Below are 18,947 nucleotides of genomic sequence, written 5' to 3'. Positions count from 1 at the left end.
CGTGTTCATTAAGACACCTATTTACTTTCTGCCTTATGTCACGGCAATATGGAGCAGAGACAAGTTTTGCGCAAAAGAATAACTGCAAGTAATAACATTTCTCTCTCCTAAAATGTGTGCATGAACTGACATTTACGCTATTAAACAGGAGAGCAGCCGAAACTGCGTCACATGACGAACAACACATCATCGTTTTTAAACCCCTCATCCACTTTCGAGTGTGTTTTTGAAAAGCTTAGGGGCCGTTTACACGAGAACGTTTTCAAGTGAAAGCGCAAAACAATTTTTGCGATTTGGCTGTCCGTTTACACGGAAGCGGTGTTTTAGGGGACTGATAACGAAGTTTTTGAAAACCACGGCGTTCTCATTTCCGTGTAAACCCTGCAGTACGCAAGAATGAGAAAATGACATTGCGTGCATGTGTTTTAGGTGTGGGGGTGTAGTATGCACGTGTACACACAAACACAACAAAGAAGAAGAAACAAATACAACAATGGCGGATTACATGGGTTTTTTTGTGCTGCGCAATAATAGTTTGTTAACGCTTCTCCAGCAAAGTGTAGACACCAGTGCTAGAACCACCAGCGGAGACCTACAGCAAAATCTTAACACTCATTCACGGAGACCAAGAGTTTTTAAACGGCACTTTTGGATCAGACCCGGGAGGACGAGAAGATGGAAGGAAAACTTTCGAATGTCCAAACTTTTCGCCATCTTGTTTGTTTGTTTGTATATGTGCGCATGCTTCTCTGCACTTTGAATGAGGAGAAATGCAGCGCTCTGTATTGTTTGGTCTATAGCGACGGAAGTCCGCCTTCCAATAAACCGTCAATCAATCATCAGGGACTCTTTACAAAGTGATGTCACCAACTTCTGGTGTGGCATCTGAATAGTCAGCTGTGGTCAGCTGTGGCCTAATGGTTAGAGCGTTGGGCTTGTGATCAGAAGGTTGCTGGTTCTAATCTCAGTACCAGCAGGTCATGACTGAAGGGCCCTTGAGCAAGACACCTTACCCCTGATTGCTCTGCAGTAATGTGTCACTGTATAAAAACTACTTGTAAGTCGCTTTGGATAAAAGCGTCTGCCAAATGAATAAATGTAAATGTAAATAGTGTTTTAGTCATTTTTGCGGATCTGTGTAAACGCGGATTGTTACGATAACGTTGTCGTGTGACGTAAATTCTTTCTAAAATGCAAAAGAAAAACCTTCGCTTTTCATCGTGTAAACGTGGCCTTAGTTTCCGTTGACAATAACATCGTACCAAACAGAGAGAAGATAATGCTTTTTTGTGTGGACAGGGTCTAAAGGTTCAGGTCTCTATTTTCATCTTCAGCAGGACCAGCCTGACACGACTCATCAACTCCACAGCAGAGCACAGCTCAAAACAAGCCAAAAGAGCAAAGAATAAATCTGCTCCCTGGTGATAGTTAAAGAACACCTAATGGCTGCTGTAATGGGATTTCCCACAGTAATGATTTATTTCTGCTATTATCCAGCAACACTTTACACATACCTGAACACAAGCGCTCTGAAACTCAACACATTTATTCAGGGATTGAAATAAAGCTGCTCTGAGCATCAGCGGATCGAGCATGAGGTGTAGGCTAATGTGATTTATGATCTTAGATGTGGGAAAATGGGCTGAGGAGGGATGTCAAGACCACGTCCATCATATATTTGTGCTGTTTAAAGCTGTCAATAGCAGTTACAGTTACTCAACACATTGTGTGTTTATTCATCTCAGACACCAAAAAACTTTCGCAAGTTCTTCCATTAAAGTTTTGCCAGTAATGAAACATGAATTGATGCATTGTTAGAATTTACAAAAACGTTACCAGTCAACTGGCAACTAAAACCAATGCAGATCTTCCCACGCATTTGCCACTTGCCGGGTGTTAATTTTAATCTGTAACACTAGTCTGACTCCAAATTCAAAATGACAGATGTTGGGCAGAATCCAAGACAAAAACAGCAGTTTATAAAGCATTTTGTGTAGAATACATTTCTAGAGGCTTCCACAAAATACCAGTTCATAACCTCCCTGCTTGGACCCTAAATATCAATGTGCAAACAGCTAAACTTCAAACACAGACTAAAAGCTTTCCAACTACCACCAGCTAGACGGACTCGTGAAAGTGAGAGATAAGCCTGGACCCTGTAAACCATAGAGATGAGAAGATGGCAGAATGCCGAGACCAGTCGGTATCAGCTCAGTTACCCCATGGCTAAAGCATAGAGATCAGGCCTCTTCTCTTTCTCCTCCTGGAAGATCTTGTGGACGCGGCACTCCAGAGCCTGGCCCAGGTTCAGCACCTTAGGGTACCAGGGCAGAATCTTGGTGAGCACGATCAAGATGTTGCGAATGTGAGTGTACTCGCCCGTCTCCAGACAGTGAACTGACGCCTGAGGAAGAAATCATACGACACCGTTAACACTGTTAGATTAATAGCGTCAGACATCCTTAAATAAATATATTATGATTGATAGTTTGCTAAACATATTTGGACTGCTCGTCAATGACTGTTTGATTTCTTCACAGGGATCATTTCACAGCACTAACACAGATTGTCTGTGTGGACAGTGCTACAGAAATATGGCGCAACTGTGCCCTGGGAGACCAGAGTTTGAGTCCCCGGCGTCCTTTTAAAATACATTATTTTAATAACTACATCACATACACGGCTGTGGTCTAATAGAATACTAACTTTAGTCAATTTGTAATGCCACTTGTGAACAACATGTCGGAAATTCTCATAGTCCAGCTGATCTGCTTTATTCCCTCCATCGAATCCACTGGCTCGGAAAATAGTCAGGAAGCCCGGATAATTGCCACACTCCTAGTGAAGAAACACACAAACACAAGTCACGAACAAATCTAGCCAAGCGGTGAGGCAGATAAATAAAACTGATATCATCCTCATAGAAGAAAACTTGTAAACGTTCACACTAGACACAGCAGAGTGTTGTACCTTCTCATAGATGGCCCTGTCGCTGTGCCATCGAGTCACCGTCTCTAACATACAACACAGGAACCGGCCGTAGCGACGTGACTCATTCTCCGTGCAGCTCGCTACAGTGTAGATGATGTCAGAGAACACCTGGACGAGACCAGTGTTTTTATGGGGACATTCAGTTTCTTTAGATGTGTGACTTTATTTCTAAGCATGAAATCTAATGAAACGCAGACTGAAATGAAAGGTAGTTTGCGATGAAAAGGAAATGAGAGCAGCAGATGTAAGTGACTCACCCTGTCATAGCAGAGCAGCGTGCAGAAGTTGGGCGTCTTCTGTTGATGCACCAGCTCTACGAAGCGAGCGCAGTAAACGGCATCGATGGCTGAGAAGACGCAGCGAGGAAAGATGCACAGCTGAAGGAATTTTGTGATGGTTTCATTCTTTGTGGATTCTGAGAGGACAGAGTGACAGCGCCTTGTTGATAACATATTTTTACGCTCGCAGAACCAAATTCAGTTTTCTTTCAGATATTTTTGCACTTGAATATATTAAAGCTTATAACATTTGTTAATAATAAACTTTCATGATGATGTAGCACTTGGCTGATCGGTATAGTCACAGATTTGTCAACTGTCTAGAGCATTATTGGTGAGCACTGTGTTTAGCGGGCACCTTACAGAGTTCATGCGGGCTACCAGGTGCCTACAGGCCCCACGTTGGAGACCCCTGGTTCATACCAAACGCGAATGAAGCATTAAGCGCGAGTGATTTACATGTTAAGTCAATGCAAAGACGCAATGACCTACTTGCAGTGCGATTCACGCGAATAAGGCGGCGAAAACTGAGCATTGAAGGTGAAAAATCTGAACTTTTTAGATCAGCGTTAACCAATCAGGAGCTTGCTCTAGTAGGGCCGTGAGCAAGCGGCAGAAGCCCCTCCCATGACGCAAATTCGTGTCTGTAAGGAAGAGAATTTCACGCGCGAATGATAAACTTAAAACGTTCAAGCGTGCAACACACGAAAAGCGCGATTTACCGCATTTGGTGTGAACACTCTATCATCACACTGTCACACCCATCATACATATAAGGTACACTAATGTTTAATTGTGATCATTAAGTATTGTCATTGTTTAGTATGTACGCCGTTTTATCCTTGCCACCCGCAAAACTTTTGGCTATATCAGAGTCAGTGAACATGTTTTGGAACAATTCCACAATGCCCTGATTCGAATGATATGACTGATGGTTCAGGCACCAGAGAACCTCAGCCCTGAGGTAAGGTCTGCTGTCGTGGTGGTGCTGGTGGCACTGGTTTGCTGCTGAGGTGGTGCGACGACAGCTGACCTCGAGTTGGCATGATTTGCCGCGACATATGTAGTGCTGTTAACATGGCAAAACAACTTCCCGTCATTCCCCCTGACATTCCCGTCAACCCAAGTTCACAAAAACTTACATTTCCCCATTTCACACTGTAAATTTGGTAGAAAATAGAAGCAAGTGGCTAATATCAACTGAGACAAAAAGGCAGAAAATGTTGTTTGCGTCGCTGATAGCCTATCAACCACGGAACTCTACACAGTTTACTTCTACGTCATTGCTATCAACTCCGACTCACTCGGGGTCCTGTTAGCACCGTATATATTTTTAATCTAGGCTAGATAAAGAAGATAAAACACGGAGACACAAATATTAATTATATTGGGGTGGTGATGAAAAACGTACTACTAAGTCAAATTGCGTTTGTTACCTTTTACTACCTTTAAAGGGCCATAATTGTGGTAGATTCTTTTTACTACCACGGTGCGCGTGCAGCATTCTGAGAATGTTTAAATATTTTCATCTTGATGCAGTGCAAATGCACCTAGAAAAACAGGAGCACTTCATGCGCATTGCAACTGCAACGCTGCCTATTTGAACGTGCTTGTCACGGCTCTACATTTAAAATAACAAGTATGCATGCTCAAAAGACACGACGTGTGATTCGCCCCTGAGAGCGCTGCGAGTACTCACTGGCCAGTAACCAGTTGTCTTTCTCCAGTTTGAGTCGCTGAAGAACCCTCTGCACGTGTTCCAGCTGTTTCTTCTCCTCCTCCTGAAGCTTGTCCTGCAGCGCTGTGCAGCGTTCCTTCTCTTTCTTCTTCTTGTTCAGGGGCTGAAAGAGAGAAAACAACAGCAACACCTCTTCGTTATTGGGCTTTGAGAAGAAACAACAGTACGATAACATCTGTAGATGATTGCTCTTCTTCATCGGTTGGGTTAGTTGAGTTTGACTCATGTGAAGCATCTGTACAACAGTCATTACTCTTTGAAACCTCGCCCAATCGAACGTTAGTCTGAAGATCTGTTACTCTGCTTTTCTCGTCGAACACACTGAAGGAGCTTCAACTTTTGATGTTTTACAGTAAAAGAAACCGAGAGTGTCTCACCATCTCTGTGTTCTCATCAATGGCCTTGATCTGCATCTTGAGCTTGTTGACCTCTCGGTCGTAGGCGTTGTTAGGTACAGCAAGGTCGTACATGGTGAGGGACCAGAAGGTGGCGTAGAACTGAGGTCGAAGATCATCCCAGACTTTGGGCAAGTGCAGGGACACCACAGCCTCGTGCACAGGGGTCATGACCTGCTCACATGCGGCAATGTACTTGTGCACCTTCTGCTGCTGACGGTTGCCCTTCTCTGCCTTCTTCAATTCGTCATACTTGGACTGATGGGAGCACAAAGACAGCAGGCTAGCATTAGAATTCACTCAGGCACAACAAACAGGCGTGAAGATGAGCGTACACACAGGCCAGCATATGGAATTAGAGACCGCTAAATCTTGTTCGAGGTAAAGAGAGATGCGCTTCACTTTACACCACCCCGGAGAGCTGTAGCGAGGGCCCTCAGTAACACACCGAGGTGTGGGAAAACACGAAATGAGCTCCACATGAAATATTCATAGGGCAGGCGATGTCATACGGAGTCTTAATGAAGCAAAATACAAAAATGTATATCACTGTATAACCGCGTTAAAGCGTCACAAGAGTATCATGGTAATACTGCATTATTGAATCCTAGACTATTTCAAGCCCTGTTCAAACATTGAGACAAAGATGAACGTGGGGTCCAGCACTGTCACAAATAGAATCGTGGGGTACTTTAATCAGGTTTTGCTCTTGTAATGGCCCTGAAACTCTTTAAGCAATAGACATTAACAGAAAATACATATGTTACAATGTTGGCAAGAATGACGTAGTTTTGCTTGTTTTCTTTGATGGTTTTTCTCAGATAATAGAACTAGTAACAGGGTTGAACAGTTCCACTTAAACAAATGAGTAGTTTTGCATTTGCCAAGAAATACATTTAAAGTTCACCATAATCATGATGTTTCATACAATTATCCACATTACTCATGTGGCAACTGGTTTGAGAGCAAAACAAGGTGCGTTTTTGGTCAAATGAGTAACTGAACTCTGAAAAAGTCGAGCAATTTTTGGTTTCATTGGATGCCACTGCTCACATCATAAAGCAGTGTCAGTTGTGTTTACACTCACCAGAATCTGATGGGCGTACATGGGTCTAGAGAGAAAGAAGGCGGCGTCGTGTGGCGTGTGGAACTGGTTACAGAGCACATCGACTGACGGCACTCTCTTGATGTAGTCTTCTGTACTGAGGTTAGATGCCAGGAAGCCACCAAACTGCACAAGAGTGTCGTGACACTTGGGGAAGGAAACAGAAGACACATTCATCATTAGACGTCATTGGTTTCCCAGCCAAATGCAGATGCTCTTAATAAATCCTCAGGACACTCATTTATTTGGGGAACTGCAGCTCGCTTTATTAAAGCCATTCATCATTGGCTCACCATTGAAATCGATGGAATGCACAGTAAAGCAATTTAGCTGGAGCGAGACACTGGGGAGAGATTTCAGAAAGAGGAGGGTATGGACACAGCATTGGGTCAAGCACGCCGTATAGGGAATATTGTGCTAGAGCTTTAAATGTGCTGAACCGCAAGCATCCTTGACTTCAATGCTGTATTATCTGAAGACAACAATCATTTGACCATCAAGTGTCATCTGAAGCAAACTGACAAAACCATGACGAGCTCCAATGGAATTGGCTGGATTAGGGTAGTGACAATTATACTGTACATGACTTCCTATGGTGTCACACAACACAAATTGAGAAAAGTATTGTTCATATATTTAATATTATCAATATTTATACAATATCAATGAAGATAAATCTCATGCGGTTTTGTTTTACACTTTTGCTGTCACACCACAATACACATTTTAGTCAATTACTGCAGCTTTTACTATTTAACACAATGACATTAAATTATATTTGTTTTGGCTTAGTTACATATACAGTTGTTCTTGGGGTCCAAAGCATTTAAACCTGCGCCATGCGGAATCATACAAAAACCAAACATTAAAAACGGACAAAACGCAACGTATACTGACAGTCTGTGATATATGGTTATCTTGTTTATTTTGTCTACATGTTCTTGATAAGAAAAACAATCACATTTTATTCTGGTGAAAGTTCCTCAGCGCACTGCTCTTCTAACTCCCTGTAACTAAACCAAGATCGGTCAAGAATATCTGGATTTATTGTTTATAATGTTGATAAATAAAGTAAACAGGCTCTGTACCTCCATACCCACTGTTAAGATCCTAATAACAAAGACGGAGCCATTGAAGTACTTGTTGTCCTGCTTATTATGTGTCCGTCATCTCAGGAAGATATTCATATAATTATTGTTCCCTTTATCGTTTCGTGGTCAGTGTCTGTCTTGTTTAGCTTTGCATTTGCATCAATAAATAAAATCAAGTAAAGTTTCTAAGGAATTAAAGTGCGTAAAAAAACATAAAACATCTGTACTCGTTTATTTTCAGGCGAACAACCCTATTTGAAGTTCTTAGGAGGAAAACACAGGCCTCAAGTACGAACAAAGGTACAACTCTTATGCTAAAGCTAAACGTATTAACATTAGTTGCAGTGAAATGTACATCATCATGTTTCAAGTTCTAAATCAGCATTAGTAAGACAAATATATTTCTAACAAACGTACAAACGCTCCGAACGAGTTTGAATCATTTAAGATTACATTGGTATTTTTATAAAAACATGTATACCAGTAATGTTAAGGAATTCTGAGCCGATCGGTTAGGCCACCGTGTGTGAACTTAAAATATTTAAACTTGCTTGCGATCTGACTCAACAAAGATTTAGGACACATAATATACAGAAAATATCAAAAATCATTCGTCTAAACTAAATCTATAAGATCATAACAGATGAGGTGAAGAAGCTTTAAATAAGACTAGATCATTCTAAGCCTGCGGTGGACGCAGATTTATAGTCTTAACACACGTCCCTATCATGTACCACCACAATAATGTTATTACACTACTATCTATTAATGCAAGAAAGTGAATGACAATCATTTCTCATGTTGTTTTCTCATCGGGCTTCATGACCAGGACAAGAAAATAAAACTATTGACTCCTCTGAATTGCATTTCACAATAAAACTGTCTGAGCTCACGTGTTTTTGGACATCGAGATATACAGCTGTCCGTCTCAGAAACACCATACTTGAGAAATTGTGTGTGTGTGTGTGTGTGCTGAGGGTTTGAACTGTGCTGGACAGCAGATCTCCAGGAGCAGGACCGTACAGCCCTTATATACACATATAGGACTCCATCAGAATCACACCTGTCACCAATATCAACTGTACTCAACCAGATATTAACAGCTGCTTTAAAAGAGTCAAAAGATTTCACCCACAAGCCTCTTTGACCGTCAGATGACTGACCTTTCTTTTTTCAGAGTTTGATCATCAACAAGATGAAAATCAGCAGTGTGGATCAACAGAAACAGGCTTTAAAACAGCGCTCATGTCTGAAGTAACGCTGTGAGACAAGTAACAGACCATCACGAGCAAATTAAATATTTAAAAATCAATAAACAACCAGCATTTATCAAAAGATGTACTATTAAACACGCAAAATAAGGCAAGTTTTGATATTTCCCAAGGTGCTTATGCATAAATCATGTAATCAGACGGAAGCGATATTTATCATATGAGATGAGTCAATCGTTCTTCTCAGAGGAGTGACGGCCGGCTGCCGAACATTATACTGATTGTAATGACAGATGAGCAACTTCCCGCAAAGTGTGCTTAAAAAAGTCCAAATGAATCATTAAAAGCTTCCCACTGATGTCAGGAAAAGCACACTGCTCATTCACACCACAAGCAATTATTGAGACAATTTGGCATCGTGAGAAGGAATTATTTGCTAAAGGCTCTAATTTGAGACATTGAGGAAAAAGATGAAAAAAAGAGAAGGATTTTGTGGTCGCGCACAGAATGGAGTTGATGATGTTGGTTTTTAGCACCATCTGCTGTGAATGTCATGTCTAGAGAAGGTGGGGGGGGACTCAAGTCAATTGGATTACCCAGCGAGTAATTGAGCTCCACAGCTGCTGAACATGAAAAGCTTCGGTGTGGGAGGACGAAAACTTCTTCCTGTTTCACACTGACAGTCACCACAACTTTACCAAACTCAAACATTTCAGCTGGAAGTCAACTCAAAGGAGGATGTTCACCATGATCGTTTCCATTCGCTGAGAGAAAAGCGTCATTAAGACAGGCCATAACACCCATTGTGACGCTTGAAGACTTTCCACACACATGACAAACTCAAATTGAGAAACTTCATCCGGGTTCTTGTGAATCCCATGACATGAGCTGTAGTGATGTTCATTATTCATCAGTGTATATAGAGTTAATGTACCTGATCGTAGAGTTTGCCCACGAGCTTGAGGTGTTTCTCTCCACCCTCAGAGAAGACCACACCGTTCCTCTGCTGGGCCATCAGCAGACAGAGAGGCAGAGCCAGCTCATGATCTAGAAGAGCATCCTTCAGACGCTGAGAAGACTTCTTTGTGTTCCTGATCTGCCCGAAGTAACCACCCTACACACACACATCAATACAGACGTTTCAATCTTACTTCAACATATCAAGACATCTGCAATACAGACCAGTGTTAACTGTGCTAGGAATACAGATTTACTGTTTTAAAGCTATTTCAACACAAAGACTGATCTGTTTTGTATCGTGCACAGCAATATGTCTTTAACACATCAAAGTTTGAAGAACAAACATCAGTAGGAGACTTGAATTGTTACGTAACGGTCTTGTAACCGTGTTAGGAGTTCAATGGAAAAAAGCTGATGGTCATGTTCATGATGGTCTGAAGAAGTCATGTTTCCATGTCCATCACATGACGATGACGATGATGATGGTGTGTTGTACCTCAGCTTTGAGCTGTTCTCCTCCTGTCATAGCCTCCAGCTGCTCCACAGTCATCTCATCTGTGATCTCAATGCCTGCCATCTTCTGTACCACCTCCTTGAGGATCAGCAGGTCAAAACTAACAATACAGAAAACACATCATCAGATCCGTTCTACACCATCAGTTATTATCAGTATTATTACAAATCCATGATGATTCTCAGCTGTAAAGAGAGACATCAGGACAAAAGCTTAATGTGCCTTAAAATCAACAATCCATCAGTGTCCTGACATTTTTGGTTGGTCAAGCACGTGTTTCAGAATAAAAATGACTTGTTTTTTTCAGTGCATGGAAAATATGAATCCCAACCGGATTATAATCCCAATACAGTCTAGGAATTATAAACGGTCATAAACCCTGTGGTGTGTGTGTGATCACACTGAATTGACCCTTAACTGTGTCTACATTTGTCAGATCTTTCATGTAAATGTTTCTCACCATAGCTAGATTTGAAAGATCCTCCTCTAATAATCCACTTTCACACAGATAATGGGTTCATCATAAAGTTATTAAAAACATAAGTGTGCGTGTTACGTCAAGATCTCAGAAGTATAATTCGATTTTCATGCTGATCTACTCGACCCCGTAAGAGTGTGATGTTACAAACAGGCACATTACATGCATCTGACTTATTATCCATGAGTCTGATATTATACTGAAGTTTATAAAGCTGTGAGGGATTTTAAACCAGTGCCAATCTGTCCTACACACAACTAGTGTGGTCTCAAATGAGGGTTAGGGGACACACACCTCTTGCCAGCTTTCAGCTGGTTGGTCACGTACTGCAGAAGACCAGCTAACTCAATGGGATATTTCCGGAACACAGCTCCACAAAGACTAGCAAGACCTGAGGAACGATGTGAAAGCAAAACATTAACATAAGCATTTGCATCCGAATCCACAGAAGGGCAACTGAGGAACAGGTTTCTGAGGCCGAAGCGTTTAAAGAAATGACATTTAACATCCAATGAGAATGTCAGCGTGTGGGCTCAAAGGATTCAGCATCTGGACATATCAGAGGACTGCTGGAGAGGAAGTCACTCACTCTGGAGCCATGATGAAATGGTGGTGTCATCGTGCTTCATCTTCTCTTTCTCTGGATTGGCTAAAGCTTCAATAATGCAATCTGTCCACACGGTCAAGGGCTCAAACAGATCATGACACGCTCTTTAAAGACAACACATATGCCATATCTATCAATTGAAATGACGCAAAAGAAAACCACTGCTTGCTCTTTCACTGACAGAAACCGTTTTCCACTCCTTTTAAACACGGCTCTGGCGATGATGAAGTCAAGGTGAGCGATTACAGGCTATTTTAAGCAGGCAGAAGTATGTGGAGTTGTGAGGAGATCAGCAGGTTTCAGGTAAAGCTGTGATTAGATTATTGTGCTTAAGATGTGTAATTATAAGAGCCGTCAGAGAGGATACAGGCCAGCACATCGTAGTTGAGTGACGTGAGGTATTTCAGAGAGTCCACCACTGGAGTTATCAGGTTGTCGTACCACTGAATCTGAGACAGAATCTGAAAGAACCAAACATTTCATTACCACTGAATCCACTTTAAAATTCAAACAAACTGTGCAGTCTCAATAAAACAAACAACTATCGATGTCATTCAATGCATACAAAATGATTTTTTGATATAACAACAACAACAACAACATGATAATATTGCACAGCTCGCTCATTCAACACATGGGATTCTGGGAAATGCAAACGTCTTCTCAAAACGCATTATTACTTTCTGTGCCATTAACTGTGGCAGTGTGATATTGTTTCGATTTAAAGAGTGACTAATACAGACATTTTCAGCTTCCAGTTTAGCCTAGAGACCCATTTTATTCAAATCGACTATTATTATTTTAAAACTATTTTACCTTCATTGTACGGTAGTAAGTAATGTTGAGTAACCGCGATGCAATGAGCAGAGCAGTTTGTACTTAACGAACGAGAAAAATGGGCGGGGCGCAACATTCATTCACAGCCAATCAGAACAGTAATAATAATTGTTGGCGTTAATTCATTACAGGGACACTCCAGCCGAAAAAAGAAAAGTCTGTCAAGAATGACTCTCCCTCTAGTTTTTCTAAACATGTTTACATTTCTTTGTTGGGTTAAACACAATGAGAGATATTTAGGAATAATGTTAGTAACCAACAGTTTTGAAGCACCATGGACTGCTATAGTAGTGGTTCTGTTGAACACAAGAAGATATTCTGAGGAATGTAGGAAAACACACAGTTCTGGGCCACTTTTGACCTCCATTTACATTTTTCCTACCAAGGCAGTCAATGGTGCTTCAGAACTGTTGGTTTCTGACATTATTTATTAAATATCTCTCGGTGTTCAAACCAACAAAGAAATGTATAAACTAGAGGGTGAGTAACTCATGACAGAATTTTTATTTTTGGGTCCCTTTCATGCGTGTTAACTTAAAATGTCAAAGGATAATACACATAGCTAGCGTTATGTTTTTATTACCTTTAAATTAATGTTTCGATCTACGTACACCTCAAGTCCTGTACATGCAATTCACCATGTTGTTTCTGCAGTAGCCCTGAACTGATAAACGCGTTTGGTAAATATGTCATCTCCTTCTGCAAAGAAGCGAAAACATGACGACAGCTTAATCCTCACTCGGCCTCCGTAGTGCTTTGAAATTAGGGGTGAAGTGAGCGGCTGGTTGTTATTGACCACCTCACCACTAGATGTCGCAAAAATTACAGAGCACCCTTACCTGTCATATTTAAACATGTATACATACAAATATACAAATAAGCACAAATATAATGTTATTTGGTGGCAGAAGGGGCTGTGCACTGCCGGTACGTGTACAATCAGACGAAACATAGAGCTCAGTTATCAAAGGCGTTAGTGCTGGTCCAGTCACGGAAAACCATGTGTTCTGAAGTTAGATGCCGCGCGACGCATCTGTGGATTGCACGTACAGTTGAGTCATGGGAAACGATGCGTTCGGTAATTAAACGGGCGACGCTGGGTTTCTGTTTGGTCTGTGAAACGCAGACATAAGGCTGCTCACAGCAAAGGTTTCCAGAAGCGAAACTTATAAATTGCTCACGGTCCAGAATATGTCAAACCTTACAAACATCATCCACAATCAAGTCTCTCTCTCTCTGAAGACAGGAATATGCGACAGACAGCAGCTTCCTGATGAGATCTTGGAGTAATGATTTTCTTACATCAGATGGAGATGCCTAAATTTAGCAGCACATTCATGCTTTCTCTTTAATGTTGGGCATTAGGCCGCAGCTCTGAGTTTATATTAGAGCTTTTTCATCTTGGGAGCAATAAAAATTGATGGCAGGCTGCAGATGATAAAGGAGGCCTGTAAAGGGCCGTCATTAGTCTAGAGGCCCATTATGGCCGTCACAAGCAATAAAATACTCACATAATCAAAGAGAATGGTGGGGTTACTGTGGCTTAACTTCCCGATCTGCCTTCCCGAGGGCTTCACGTTCTCCTTAGTCAGTCGCCTGCGGAAGAGAACAATCACAGATGACACGAGCATCTCATTTTATACCGCGGTAATGCTATCACGACACAGTTATTCTTGCTGGAAATTCAATAAAAATGTTAACATCATTTATAAGTGTGGAGGAATAATATTATGGACAGTGAAGGGAAAAAGAAAAACTGAACAAAAGAAAAAAAAAACAAGGGGAAGATGAAGTATAACGTGTCAAGTGTAGCATTGGTGCATAAACAGCAACACAAATTAACACTAGTTAAAAACAACTCCACATCATGTGGACAGCGCATACAAGTGCAATCTCTATCAGTTACTGCTATAGTCCTTTAACAGCATCAGCCCTGAAATCAGTTCATAGATCAACTCCTCATGAAGTCAATGGCCAACTCTCACATACATTCTCTTGCTTGAGCGGAGACAGACGTGTGTCTCATCACACATACCAGCAGGAGCGTGATGACCGCCTCACGTCTCTGTTAATTGTGCGTGCGGGGGGCTGTGTTTTTCTGCTGAGCTGCAGGGCAGCTTTCTCTGAAGTGTGACACAAAAGAGCCAATTATAAAAGTCAATTAATAAAGTAGCTGGGAAACAGCAGACCGTGGTGGAGGGCACAGAGCCAGAGCTGACACTGTGTACTTTACATCCGAGCTGTTTCATGTGGAGCACACCATAACTCACCTCCGGCTCTTAATAAAACCACCAAGTGCGTGCGTGAGATCTGGTCACGACGGTTCAGTTGAATCTAGAGACAATACTACCTGATGAAGCTCATGTGACACACATGAAGTCAGTCCTGTCACTAGAACGAAGGAAAATGCTAACTGCACACTACTCTAGAAAACCTGTTGATATGCAATGATGATTATTGCTAAATCTACTACACAAGCATAAGCAGCGTAAGCTTCATTTCATGCGCTGCTGGATTGTGAAATGAGTGAGACCATAAATACACTTCAGTGCATTGTCTCTGCAGCTCTACAGTGGCCTTCTGTCTGTCAGGTTCATGTTGCTACTATCACACTGGAGATTAGGGCTGCACAATTTGAGGAAAATGTCACATTGCAATATTGAGGTAAGAATTGCGATGTGCGATACGATAAACTGGGTATAATGACTTGGTTGATATCAAGAAAAATGCACACATAGATAACTCAAAATGCTGAAATGTGTATTCTCAACTGAGATATACAGTTCAAACTAGCAACAAGAACTAGAAATGCACGTTTTCAAATTAAAATAAAATGTTATGAAATTAAATAACAGTAACATCTTTGCAGTACTGAATTAAACTAACTTAAAAATATATATGCTCCACAATACAGGTAAATAAAACAAATAGAGCATAAATACGGATGTACACATTTTTAGGAAAATAATCCCAACATACGGACATTTAAGCAGATTGTAACATATACTTTTGAAAAAGAAACTGGATATAAATGTGCGGTTTACTCTGTAAAACTTGAACCTCTTTAATCTTTGTTGTTACTTAAAATGGTTGTTACTGAACCAACTGGTTGAATCCTCTTTCTAAAACATTCTGTTTAGTACTTAAGTTTAGCTAATTCTGCACAGTACCTCTCTGTGCTCAGTGTCTGATATCATAAAATAACAGAGGAAGCATATGTTCTGGACACTAGTTCACACATCTGCATCACCTCCTCACACGCTCTCAACACACATCTGCATCACCTCCTCACACGCTCTCAACACACATCTGCATCACCTCCTCACAGCTCTCAACACACATCTGCATCACCTCCTCACACGCTCTCAACACACATCTGCATCACCTCCTCACAGCTCTCAACACACATCTGCATCACCTCCTCACAGCTCTCAACACACATCTGCATCACCTCCTCACAGCTCTCAACACACATCTGCATCACCTCCTCACAGCTCTCAACACACATCTGCATCACCTCCTCACAGCTCTCAACACACATCTGCATCACCTCCTCACACGCTCTCAACACACATCTGCATCACCTCCTCACAGCTCTCAACACACATCTGCATCACCTCCTCACAGCTCTCAACACACATCTGCATCACCTCCTCACAGCTCTCAACACACATCTGCATCACCTCCTCATACGCTCTCACATCTGCATCACCTCCTCACACGCTCTCAACACACATCTGCATCACCTCCTCACACGCTCTCAACACACATCTGCATCACCTCCTCACAGCTCTCAACACACATCTGCATCACCTCCTCACAGCTCTCAACACACATCTGCATCACCTCCTCACAGCTCTCAACACACATCTGCATCACCTCCTCACAGCTCTCAACACACATCTGCATCACCTCCTCACAGCTCTCAACACACATCTGCATCACCTCCTCACAGCTCTCAACACACATCTGCATCACCTCCTCACAGCTCTCAACACACATCTGCATCACCTCCTCACAGCTCTCAACACACATCTGCATCACCTCCTCACACGCTCTCAACACACATCTGCATCACCTCCTCACACGCTCTCAACACACATCTGCATCACCTCCTCACACGCTCTCAACACACATCTGCATCACCTCCTCACAGCTCTCAACACACATCTGCATCACCTCCTCACAGCTCTCAACACACATCTGCATCACCTCCTCACAGCTCTCAACACACATCTGCATCACCTCCTCACAGCTCTCAACACACATCTGCATCACCTCCTCACAGCTCTCAACACACATCTGCATCACCTCCTCGCAGCTCTCAACAAACATCTGCATCACCTCCTCACACGCTCTCAACACACATCTGCATCACCTCCTCGCAGCTCTCAACACACATCTGCATCACCTCCTCGCAGCTCTCAACACACATCTGCATCACCTCCTCGCAGCTCTCAACACACATCTGCATCACCTCCTCGCAGCTCTCAACACACATCTGCATCACCTCCTCGCAGCTCTCAACACACATCTGCATCACCTCCTCGCAGCTCTCAACACACATCTGCATCACCTCCTCACACGCTCTCAACACACATCTGCATCACCTCCTCACAGCTCTCAACACACATCTGCATCACCTCCTCACAGCTCTCAACACACATCTGCATCACCTCCTCACAGCTCTCAACACACATCTGCATAACCTCCTCACACGCTCTCAACACACATCTGCATCACCTCCTCACAGCTCTCAACACACATCTGCATCACCTCCTCACACGCTCTCAACACACATCTGCATCACCTCCTCACAGCTCTCAACACACATCTGCATCACCTCCTCACACGCTCTCAACACACATCTGCATCACCTCCTCACAGCTCTCAACACACATCTGCATCACCTCCTCATACGCTCTCAACACACATCTGCATCACCTCCTCACAGCTCTCAACACACATCTGCATCACCTCCTCACAGCTCTCAACACAGATCTGCATCACCTCCTCACACGCTCTCAACACACATCTGCATCACCTCCTCACACGCTCTCAACACACATCTGCATCACCTCCTCACAGCTCTCAACACACATCTGCATCACCTCCTCACACGCTCTCAACACACATCTGCATCACCTCCTCGCAGCTCTCAACACACATCTGCATCACCTCCTCACAGCTCTCAACACACATCTGCATCACCTCCTCACACGCTCTCAACACACATCTGCATCACCTCCTCACAGCTCTCAACACACATCTGCATCACCTCCTCACAGCTCTCAACACACATCTGCATCACCTCCTCACAGCTCTCAACACACATCTGCATCACCTCCTCACAGCTCTCAACACACATCTGCATCACCTCCTCACAGCTCTCAACACACATCTGCATCACCTCCTCACACGCTCTCAACACACATCTGCATCACCTCCTCACACGCTCTCAACACACATCTGCATCACCACCTCACACGCTCTCAACACACATCTGCATCACCTCCTCACAGCTCTCAACACACATCTGCATCACCTCCTCACAGCTCTCAACACACATCTGCATCACCTCCTCACAGCTCTCAACACACATCTGCATCACCTCCTCACAGCTCTCAACACACATCTGCATCACCTCCTCACAGCTCTCAACACACATCTGCATCACCTCCTCACACGCTCTCAACACACATCTGCATCACCTCCTCACAGCTCTCAACACACATCTGCATCACCTCCTCACAGCTCTCAACACACATCTGCATCAACTCCTCACAGCTCTCAACACACATCTGCATCACCTCCTCACAGCTCTCAACACACATCTGCATCACCTCCTCACAGCTCTCAACACACATCTGCATCACCTCCTCACAGCTCTCAACACACATCTGCATCACCTCCTCACAGCTCTCAACACACATCTGCATCACCTCCTCACAGCTCTCAACACACATCTGCATCACCTCCTCACAGCTCTCAACACACATCTGCATCACCTCCTCACAGCTCTCAACACACATCTGCATCACCTCCTCACAGCTCTCAACACACATCTGCATCACCTCCTCACAGCTCTCAACACACATCTGCATCACCTCCTCACAGCTCTCAACACACATCTGCATCACCTCCTCACAGCTCTCAACACACATCTGCATCACCTCCTCACAGCTCTCAACACACATCTGCATCACCTCCTCACAGCTCTCAACACACATCTGCATCACCTCCTCACAGCTCTCACATCTGCATCACCTCCTCACAGCTCTCACATCTGCATCACATGGGTCTGACACATGCGAAAACTGACTTGGCCCGTTTGACAGGCGACCTTGAGCTTCCCTCTCCTTCACCCTGAACACTTTGATGCGTTTTACTTTGACTCTCACTCTCTCTGTCCAATTATCTGCCAAAATATCATCATTTATTCAAAAGAGTTGAACAGAAAGCAAAGGATGTGATGCAGCGATCCTTCGAGCTCATGTCAAACAGCTCATCTGTATGCACACACACCAGTGCAGTTCTCTTCAGGACTGTTTAGCATTGAGCACTAACACTCGCTTCCAGAAGCCACTGAGCTGCCTTTCAGATCCATGTCCTTTCACAAGGTATTTAGATTTAACTCATCCCCTTTAGATACCTAGGCACTATTTCAGACAGAATGGCATGTCTCTTTCATTAGGCAATCTCAGGATGCACTGCACCAAGCTCAACAAAAACGATAAAGAGA

At 43.0% G+C, this 18,947-nt stretch overlaps 1 protein-coding gene across 2 annotated transcripts in view; it reads right to left on the bottom strand.

Moving 5' to 3' along the window:
- thoc2 (THO complex 2) overlaps positions 1–18,947 on the bottom strand; it is a 69,831-nt gene that overhangs the window by 21,922 nt on the left and 28,962 nt on the right. For both annotated transcript variants that reach the window (XM_079479499.1, XM_079479500.1), the window contains exons 16-28: positions 13,717–13,801; positions 11,736–11,829; positions 11,351–11,431; positions 11,056–11,152; positions 10,266–10,383; positions 9,744–9,923; positions 6,490–6,654; positions 5,385–5,660; positions 4,969–5,110; positions 3,249–3,406; positions 2,971–3,099; positions 2,707–2,838; positions 2,220–2,404 (exon numbers count right to left, since the gene is read on the bottom strand). In XM_079479499.1, the coding sequence (XP_079335625.1) occupies positions 2,220–2,404; positions 2,707–2,838; positions 2,971–3,099; positions 3,249–3,406; positions 4,969–5,110; positions 5,385–5,660; positions 6,490–6,654; positions 9,744–9,923; positions 10,266–10,383; positions 11,056–11,152; positions 11,351–11,431; positions 11,736–11,829; positions 13,717–13,801 (1,842 nt within the window). The remainder of the gene's footprint in view (positions 1–2,219; positions 2,405–2,706; positions 2,839–2,970; positions 3,100–3,248; positions 3,407–4,968; positions 5,111–5,384; positions 5,661–6,489; positions 6,655–9,743; positions 9,924–10,265; positions 10,384–11,055; positions 11,153–11,350; positions 11,432–11,735; positions 11,830–13,716; positions 13,802–18,947) is intronic.

This window comes from Barbatula barbatula (genome assembly GCF_947034865.1).
Source record: "Barbatula barbatula genome assembly, chromosome: 18".
NCBI classification, from domain to species: Eukaryota; Metazoa; Chordata; class Actinopteri; order Cypriniformes; family Nemacheilidae; genus Barbatula; species Barbatula barbatula.
Note: the sequence above shows the minus strand (reverse complement) of the source record. Positions and strands in the feature narration are given on the sequence as shown.